This window comes from Branchiostoma belcheri, unplaced genomic scaffold (assembly GCF_001625305.1).
Source record: "Branchiostoma belcheri isolate BF01 breed outbred unplaced genomic scaffold, Haploidv18h27 scaffold71, whole genome shotgun sequence".
Classification (NCBI taxonomy): Eukaryota; Metazoa; Chordata; class Leptocardii; order Amphioxiformes; family Branchiostomatidae; genus Branchiostoma; species Branchiostoma belcheri.
In genome coordinates, this window is record NW_017804365.1 from 960,421 (window position 1) to 970,898 (window position 10,478).

Below are 10,478 nucleotides of genomic sequence, written 5' to 3' on the forward strand. Positions count from 1 at the left end.
TACGTATATGGTAAACAATGTCTAAACTATACATCTATCAAATGTTTCTACATACATTACTGGAAGGTTTAACCTCTTCTTTGGAACCAGAGGCTAATTAATACACAGAGTCCCACATTTTTAATTATGTTTTTTTTATTAGCTCAGCAGAAATATTGTTTTTTAGGTTTTCTAGATAGCAAACACTTGGAGAGATGGTGACAAAAGTCTAAAAATTAAATCATTTTCACTCCATACATTGCAGTCTCATATATTCTATATTCAACTAACATAATTATTAGAAATTGTTACTTGGTATACACTACACAGGCTAGAGGTGGGGGAATATTAGACGACATTTGGCATTGTGTTGCAGAAAACTGCCGTTGCTTAAGCCCTCTCCATTGGTTATTAGGAAATGTTATATTTCTACTTCAGGCCGACCATTTTCTCGCTGAGCTCCCAGAGTTTCTTGGCAACTGCTTCATCTTTGGCCTCTGGAATCGGTTCTTTCGGAGCGCAGTCACTAAGATAAACAAGGAAACATAAACAACAACATAGTGAACAAGTGGCTATCATCAGATTTTCAAAGTCAATATTGTAGTCACTGATATACATACTAACTTGAAACAACACTGTCCCAATGTATGAACAGGAAGGGGGGACTGCGCATAGAACTCTCAAGCACATGGGATCCCGCCCTGCCACAGCCCAAGGGACAGTAACATTTCCTATGGTAATTTCTTACCACAGGAACCTTCCTTACATGACAAAGACTCTTACGGTTGTTGAACAGGTTTTTCTAGTTCTAATGCCTGTACATTGAGTGAACCGTTCTTTTACATGATAAAGCTTCTTACGGACCTTGTTGTTTAACCGGTTTTTCTAGTTACTCGTATATAAGAGTGAATCGGTTCTCTGTTCATTTGTGACGCTGAAGAAGAGTGATGGATGTCACTCGAAACGTCCGGAAATAAATCCGTTAACTGATCCAGTAGTAGAGTTTGAATTTTCTTACGAGTCCCAATGTATATCGACATTTATGGAGCAAAAATTCCCAAATTTCTGACGAAAAACGGAAGGAACAGTATTCATTCGTAGGGTACCACTCAGAAAACAAGGACTTTATCTTTGGGTTTGTTTCTGCAGTTTAAAATGGATTGAGTATGAACTACTGAATTTCAAATGTGCTAATGTGGGATAGTATGTGTCAACAATATACAGATTACCTTATTCAGAATATGTTTTTTGCAATGACAGTGATAATGGTTGATATTGAAAACCCATGTCCACTATTGTACATATTTGTATATAGTGTGTTTCTGTTTACTTGTCTTGTTTTTTTAACCAATTGTAAAAATCGAATACAAAAACCAGGGGTGCATCAGCATTTCCTGCTTTTGTGCGATTTTGTTTGATTGAATAAATTGAATTGAAAACAAGAATTCCGAGACTTCATACCTCCATGAAATATGGGCTTGATATGTAAATGTAAATTTCCTCTTTAATTATGCAAATTACCTCCGCATTAACATGATATATGCATCGTGATGTATGTTAACTTTTGATTAACTTACAGATGTCCAAAGTATGACATTCCCATTATTCACCATTAAGAAATCATAGAATTTTTGCATAAATTATGCAAATTAGGTCATCATTTGCATAATTAGTATCTGTTGATGTTCTGCCTGCCATAGGTTACATACATTACATGTATGAAAGTAGTATAATGTAAAACACTGTAATCATAGAATTTCCTCATTAATTATGCAAATAAAGTCCTCATTTGCATAATTTGCATTTAATCATGTACATCTCTCTCTTAGCTACCTACACACCAAAAATTATGAAAATATGTTGTTCCTATCTGGACTTATTGGCTTTTAAACATTTCGCCAGAAAGTGCCCTGCAGTTCCAAAACAAGCTGCTAGGGGGACCAAACTCACACCACTTATTCCTGACAGGAAAAGCAATCTGTCACCAAAACATCAAGACCATAGCATGTTCAGGACAAAAGATACAAAAACCGGAAGTTCTGCTGCAGTACCAAGGTCATCCACCAGGAGGCCCATATTTGACCTTGACGTTTGTCTTCCTAAGACTAACCAACATACCAAATATCATCATAATCCATAAAGGCGTTCTGAAGTTATGCTGACCACAAAGTTGCGGAAACACAGACAGACAGACACACAGACACACACACATACATACATACATACATACAGACAGACACGCCAAAAACAATACCTCCATTTTTCATGGAGGTAAAAATGAATATTTCTAGTTTCGTCACCCTGAAATTGCATGGGATGCCTTTAATCGATATTAATTGTACTCACGTGAAGTATAGCCCTGAAGACGTCTCCAGACCCTCCGACACCGCGCAGTGAATGGTAGTCTGCGCGCCCTGCTGGGGAGTCTTCCCAAACAGACTCAAACCACCGGCAAACAGCGGTTTGATGAGGGTAAACCACCAGCCGTAGGAGTCGCCCAGGTGCCGCTGGAGGCCCGTGTTGATGCCGCCCGGGTGGAGGGAGTAGGCCGTCACCCCCGTTCCTGCTCAGTGGAGGAATGGATGAAAAGGACGTTATTTGGAAGCTTTTAGGACTTCAACTCATGCGTTATGATTTGGTAAAAAGAAAGAAAACATTATCTCAAAAGACAGCGGCACAACTATGTTCAACGAGCGAACTAACTAGTGTGTGAAATATACCAAGACAACACACTCAACCCAGTTAATAAAAGTGGTTAGGGTCCTAAACTATTGCAATTCTACTCGAGACCAAAGCATATGCAGAACTGAAGATACAAAAAATACAAGGGAATATCTTCGTGGTGTATTAGATTAAGCATTAGAATACTTTCAAACCAGGAGCAGTACCGTTATTAATAAAAGAAAGTTCTACCCATTAGTCGTTGCCAAAAGATATATCTGATATTTTTTGTTAAAACAGCCGTACTTCGAAGTAAAGGACGATCGGCTTGGTGGTGTATCGTTTATCCTTTATCCAGCACCATGCTCAGGCGAAATTTTGGATACTCCAAGCGTATCCAGAACCGTGCCCTGGCGCAGGTAGACGTTCTTGTATACGGGGAGACCGTCCAGAACCATGTCTATCTGACCCTACCACTAATATAACCCTTCAAGGCATAGAACTAGATAGACACGGTTATGAAAACGATTAGGTGGCTATAAGATCGTCCACACCTTTAATTTTCCGTGCCAGTTCCTTGGTGAACAGCACGTTGGCCAGCTTGCTCTGCCCGTACGCCTTTATTGGAGTGTAACTCTCCTCCAAGTTGATGTCATCGAAGTGGATATGTCCGACTGCGTGACCAGACGAGGCGACGGTGACGACCCGGCTGGGGGCGGACGTCTTGAGTTTGTCCAGCAGCTGGTTGGTGAGGAGGAAGTGACCCAGGTGGTTCGTGCCGAACTGCATCTCAAAACCGTCTTCTGTCCTCCACTGTGGGCACGTCATGATTCCTGTAGTGTGACAGATGAAGCACTTAGTAAGTTAAATCTACTACTGACGACTGAAAATGCAGGTCTTTCTGGACGACATGACAAGGAAAAGTTATGGCAGATTTTGAATCCGTCAACACAGGTAAAAACGTTACACACACACACACACACACACACACACACACACACACACACACACACACACACACACACACACACACACACACGTACAGACACAAAAACTTATACGTATATAATACAAACATTCAAGTACACATAATACAAACACAGGCACACACAAATGACAGGTTTGTGCAGATGCACTTAGGTTGAGACACACACACACACACGCACATACACACACACACACACACACACACACACACACACACACACACACACACATAAACACACGCACCCACAGATGCACAGAGAAAGAGAGAGACGGATAGAAAGAGGGAGAGAGAGAAGAAAAGAAGTAACTTGAAAAGCTAAACTCCTGAAACTGTTAAAAATACTGACCAGCATTGTTGATAAGAATGTCCAGTCGAGATTCATCAGCGTTGAATTTAGCCGCGAACTCTCGGACGGAGTTGAGCGACGCGAGGTTCAGCTTCTCTACGACGACATTTCCGTTTCCGGTGTCCTTCCGAATCTCTGCAGCAGCTTCCTCGGCCCTTTTCGGGTCTCTGCAGGCGAGGATCACTCGGGCACCTTTAGAATCGAAGACAAGTACATAAAATTTAGTTTAATATTTTTAGAAGCATACGTGGACATGTTTGATTGATAATTTCATTTACTTTTTTGCTGGAGAATTAAAATTTATTCGGAAACAAAATGGTGCCTTCATGATGACGTCAACATCCAACATGGCGGTGACAATCGCGACGCTAACCAAAAAAGGTATGCTTTCGCACACATAGAATGATCGGTTGATGAAGCATGCAAATATGCAAGCTATGTATGGTGCCTTTTGTAACTATATTTATTTTTTACAATGCAAATAATTAAAATTGCATGATCATTTTTCTTTGATTGACTGGAATGAAACAGCAGGGACAACGTCATTTTTAAAATGATTATCTATGAAACTGTTTTCTGCTCCGACTGTGCATCTGAAAGGTCAGATGAAGACCACACTGACAATTCTTTATGTGTTACCACGGACGTCGACTTTCAACTTTGGCATATAATTCACAATGTACCACACTGTGATGCAGCTAGCTAATTGTTTTCTGCGATGGAGACTTAAATGTAGTATATACTAGTTATTTAACAATACATTATGTCCATGTTGCGCATCTTTGCCATTGATCTATATACAGTCAAACCTCCAAGAGTGGCCAAGTGTCTTTAAGTCTGCTACCTGTCCATAACATTTTTTTCTCGGGTACATGTTTTATGCGATCTGTCCAAGAAGGCCACCCGCCCAAAACAAACACTCACCTCGGTCCCCTGCATGACTGTACTTCATCATGCCTATCCCGGGAACTAGCCATGGGGTCTACATATCTTACGTGTTACAATATATTACGACATACTCGATGCTATACACAGATGTATATATGTATATTCAAATGCAACAACTCTCACAATGCAAAAATAGGTAAATACATAAACGTTTTGTTATCTGAAAAAAAGCCGAAAGTCATTAACCCTACTTGATTGTATATTAAATTTAGCACTCGATGTTTAATAACTAGTATGTTAACTTTCATTCTATATCCTTTTCTTTTTGTACTATGTTCAATAGTCGTTGCCATACAGTGTACCATGTACAACTGTCGTGCAATAAAGTTATCCCTGTCTGCTATCTGGCACAGCGGATGGTGGGGAGGGGCATGGGTCGGAGACGGGTCATAACTCGTTTGCTCTCGGCGCGCTGCCTTGTGACTTTGGGTACTTCATACCTCTTTTGGCGAGGTCCCTTGCCGTCTCCTTGCCGATGCCAGCGTTCCCCCCGGTGATGACGACTGTCTTCCCGTCCAGCCGTGCGTTACTGCGGCACACACCTCCGCCGAAGTACCGCCTCAGAAGCACCACTGTGGCTACTGCGGTGTGAATTGATGTTAACAGTTTTGAAGGTACATCCAACTACAGTATTAACATCCGTGTCCATAATATCACCAGGGTCCATAATATCGCCACCTTGAGAAATAGTGTGCTTTAATGTATTTTTACTGCAACATACTTTTGGTATGCACTCCTGCACACCTCAAATGTACATACCTAGGGTATGTTGCAGTAAAAACATCTTTAAGCACACTTTTTCTCAATATGGCGATATTATGGACTTTGGTGATATTATGGACACAGATGTTAGGTGTTCGTTGATATTTTTTCAGCAATTGGCCACGTCGGTGCGTCCATCATACAGTATTTATGCGGAATACATAATTTTACCTTGTCGTGGAATGCCCTAGCGCTATGATGCTTTATGTAATAAGCTATTCGAATTTCTCGAATCGAGTACAATGCCCAGGCCCTTTTCGATGGTGCGACGCGTACGCTCTATCATAACCATGGATACCTATGGAATCTATGACCACGAATAATCAGAGACAAGATCCCTTCACAGCCGTGGAATTCAAGTCTAAAAGTGATGAATGTCATCCCGGCCATGGAAGTCATAAATTCACGGCCTCTGGAAATATATCTATCGAAAGATGCATGGGGAAGTGGCTTAAATTGATGACATATATTAGCCATTTTAGGAATGTCCTTCTTACCTATTATAAGTATCCCAGAGAGGGCGACGAGGCCTGCCTGTAGCGAGTCCATCTCACCAACGGTCTGGCACATCTGGGTCGATTCTGCCAGGTTGGTCTATAGTTGCCCAAGCACGTACATTCCCCATTTTTCCCATTCCCAGGATGCATTGCGCATGAGGGTAAAAATTCCCAGGTTGCATAGCGCCAGATCTAAAGGATGTGTTCCTGTGGAGTTTTTACATTCGCTGATGACAGAAACTAAAATAATGAAGGTTGATCCCTTCATATTTGTATACTACAAGATCTGTTGATTTTTCTCTTTTTTTTTCCATTGACAGACGGTAAAGCATTACCATTGTGATATTCCATGTTAAGAAGAACACAAAAACTTCATTCTTTGTTGTCAGACCAATAGTAAGTCAAGTAATGTTGGGCATAAAATGTCCCAACATGTCACAACACACACAAAAAAAAAACAAGCTGTTTAACGTCAACATGATACCTTCCTGCGCTGTGCAACATGGGAGATTTTATCCCTCGGTCGCAATGCATCATGGGAATGGCAAAACGGTAAAGGTACCCCGCGCCACCGGTCAACATTGACACTGTACTTTTAGTGAGCTAAAGAGGCGGTCCGTTTACTTTAAAACTACTTTTGCAAATAGGACTGACGAGCTATTTGCTAACCCATTTTCGTCGTTTGAAGACGTCTGTCATAATGTCAGCGATACCTTCCGTTCACACGGCGGTCTGTCACTACGGTATTCTTTCCCATTGCTATGCGCGTTCGAAAAGGTATCGGGTTACAAGACGCTATTTTGGCCTGTTTTGGACTACCCGTAAAATATTTGAAAATAAACAAATAATATTTAGGCGTAAATTTCGTCAAATTAAAATGAAATTATCATCTTAACATCCTTTGAATGTTAGCTTTTTATGTTGAATCACTGATTTTTTTAAATTTCGCTCAGAAAGACGATTATTTTAGGGTTTCCGGGCACAAGTCATGTCACGTTTTTAGGCAAACATCGTTCAAACCTGGCTACGTATATTACCCCAGATCCCTGATTTTTATATTTTTCGCAGACTAGGAATAAGATAAAAAATCGTGTTTTAGGGATTTTTTAATTTCTGATTTTAAGTCTAGTTTTTGTCGACATATTGGTGAAAAAATGGCATTTTTTTACATTTTTCTCACTAAATTACCCATAATTCAAAATTGAGGCCATTTTTCAAAAATCCCTAAAACACGATTTTCGGGACAGCCGTTACAGTCATTTTGAGCCGTAAATGGGGTATGTTTGACTCTCCATGTTTCCAGGTTTGAACGAGTTTTGGAGACATGTCATATCGCCAGAAAGTGTGCATTGTGTTATTCATACTGGTGTAAAGAATCATTACAGTATTCAAGGTCACTCAAGGATACGACAGTAGCTTCGCTACATGTTACATGTCCACCAAAAATAATAGCGGACATGTACTGTCCAGAAAACTGTTTGTATCTATAGAAACGTGTTGTTTTTTTATCTGTTGCAATGCACGGAGGCAGAAAGGCTTGTTTTGCCGCTTTATAGTAAATGACCGCAGGTGACCCCGAAATAGAACGCGGGTTCGATTCGAATTGCCCAGATCGAACACGATCGAACACAGTTCGGGTTCTATGACATGTGGGAACTTTGCAGCCCAGATTTTACCACCGTGTCACAAATATGGCTGTCAAAGCTTTCTAGCCAAAGACTGTAATGTTGTATATAGACTGTATCTATGTCCCTGAAGTTAGGTCGTTTCTTGACCGAAAAGCAGTACAACTTGAGATGTTGTGGATGGATCTTTATGACATCTGGTATAATGTTAAAAAGCATTTGGAAAATGTGACTATGGATCCCCTAGTGGCTTTCTTTGGTACTGCAGCATTGCTTCTGGTGTTCTGAACATGTTATGCTACCTATTGGGCTTGAACAAGTGGTGTAGATTTGGCCCCCAAAATCATTGTTGAAACTAAGGAGATTGTAATTCAAGAAAGGGGCGAACGGGTCACGATAGTGGACATGATTATATGCGGATTATGTAAATTACAAGCTAATTTGCATAGTAGATGGAGAATCAGTGGATTCTTTTTACTTTTTACGACCAAACTATGCTGAATCTGAACCTGAATAGTCAGATTCAGCATAGTTTGTATTACTTGAACCTGAATAGTCAGATTCAGCATAGTTTGTATTACTGTAATTACAGCCAAACGGACAGTGGCCAGTATTTCTTCCTATGCAAGATAAATGTACAATGTACATGTTTAATAAAGGGTCAATGTCCCGCCCCGAGGTGTACATGGAGAGATAATCCTTGGTCAGTTGTGATAAAAACCGAATAAAACACCAAGTGAGCGTAGCGAACGAGTAGGTTTTTTCGGTGGTTATCACACCTGACCAGGGATTATCTCACCATATACACCGAGGATAAGGCGGGGCATTAACCTTATTATCATATAGCCTATCCAAACTTTTTTTTCCATCCTCCTTTCCTTCAAGTGGTCAAGCTGCTGTTCATTGAAACTAGCAAAATGAGTACAGTAAATCTTAATTTTTAACGATCCACAAATTTCAGTGAATTTAGTGGTCAAGATCCACAGCAACTATTTCATGTATTTGACCACTTCTGCTCCGCCACCATAACAAGCTCGTTATGGTACATTCACAATCACGCTTCATTTCTTGACTAGGACACGCATACAATGTACTAGTGATTCAATCAGGAAGAAGCAAAACATTACAGTAACTATTATTTCGGAAATAAAACATTTATCATACAGAAAGTGTGTGTCGCCATTTTATTTACAAAGTGCAGTGTGTAAATATACCATACCACAGTTAATATTGAAACAGTGGCGTCGTTACGCTTTGAAATTTCGCAGCTTATTTGCATAAGGGCATTTACAAACGTATACATACTAGATTACATTACGAGTTTCTCCGTAAGTTTACAAAAAAACCGGCAAAGTGTTCATTTTGTGCTGCAAGGAGACAATATCAGAAAAGATGAGACTATTGAATGCGTGCAGACAATATCAAGCAAGATGACGTCACACCATTAATAATTACAATTTTACAAACGAGTTACAAAGTATGAGAAAGCGGCATCAATCTGCTACATTCTGAGCACAACACAAGCGAGTCTTACGAACTTTGATAAAACATTTTGAAGTCTACGCGCCAGTGCCATACTTTGTTTACTAAGTGTGCCCGACTAAACCCGTACATTATGTCGTGCTCTCTCCGCTAGATGACATGCAGGCAAAGTTAAAAATGTCCTTAGACTAAGTTTGTTCTGTAACCCGAATCATGTTCCACCGTGTTCGATCTGATGAAATTCGAACAAAACGTGTTCCCTATGACGTCATTGGCGGCCATATCGGTCGACGCTGATTGGTTCCGGTGTTTATGGGATTTAATGACCGCTGGGTGCGTTGTGGTGTCATAACCAATAGCAAACGGGGACCTCTGATTGCTCAACACTATCTGGCTATATGATAATAAGCTTTCAAATATGTACACATTGAGATCCTTTCTATTATATTTCTACCTTCTTTTTTCATTGTCAAAAAAGAAATAAACAACTCAGTACTGAAGACAGTCTACTAGCATACCACCTATGACCATAACCTCATTTGGATGGAATAAAATGTTAATGTGAACTTTGCACAAAAGTTGCTGTAGTTTATCGGTCTGGCAATAATGAGAATGAAGACCATTATTGTACACATATACCCACTTGGTTAGTACAGGTCCAAACAGGAGAATAGAATACAGATAACGCTACTATACAATAATATATTACTAATAATATATTATTGTGTAGAAAAGCAAAACACTTACATTATTATTATATTCTTTAAAGAAGATCCTTTTTCATAAATTACGGAAATGGAAACAAGTTACTTACATTTAATACATTTTTAAAGTACTTCTCTTAGATTAATGAAACAGTAACATTAACTGAAATATGAAAAAAAGGTACTTTTGCACCAATCTTGACAAGCGTATTAGTACATGAAGCTCTTGCAAATAGACGACACCACTCCACATACAGCACGGGGGTCCCTCATTATTTCAATGCGTCTATGCATCAATGCTAAAAAGCCACAAATTCACCATTTCGAGATCTTAATAACAAACTACGGATCTAAATTCAAACAAATCCGTCTAAAGGATCGTAAGTTAAAGATACAAACACATAAACCCTACTGAGAGCAAAACCTACAATCGGAGCCAAAATACATGTGGCCCGAAGCCAGGATTTTGAATGTGTGTGTGTGTGG

General features: G+C 39.9%; 1 protein-coding gene across 1 annotated transcript; it reads right to left on the bottom strand.

The window, feature by feature from the left end:
- Positions 1–380: 380 nt before the first annotated feature.
- LOC109484906 (retinol dehydrogenase 13-like) lies at positions 381–6,244 on the bottom strand. The gene is made up of 6 exons (XM_019788257.1): positions 6,182–6,244; positions 5,363–5,503; positions 3,975–4,166; positions 3,195–3,473; positions 2,326–2,542; positions 381–505 (listed from the first exon to the last, which is right to left on the bottom strand). The coding sequence occupies exons 1-6, from the start codon at positions 6,231–6,233 to the stop codon at positions 409–411; spliced, it is 978 nt and encodes a 325-aa protein (XP_019643816.1). The 5' UTR covers positions 6,234–6,244; the 3' UTR covers positions 381–408.
- Between the last annotated feature and the right edge of the window lie 4,234 nt (positions 6,245–10,478).

Excerpts from the sequence above, each read along its gene's own strand:
- LOC109484906 (XM_019788257.1), bottom strand. The coding sequence starts at position 6,233 with ATGGACTCGCTACAGGCAGGCCTCGTCGCCCTCTCTGGGATACTTATA. Across the intron at positions 4,167-5,362 it reads AAGGGACCTCGCCAAAAGAG|GTGCCCGAGTGATCCTCGCC; the intron begins GTATGAAGTACC and ends TCGATTCTAAAG. Across the intron at positions 506-2,325 it reads TCTTCAGGGCTATACTTCAC|TGACTGCGCTCCGAAAGAAC; the intron begins GTGAGTACAATT and ends TGTTTATCTTAG.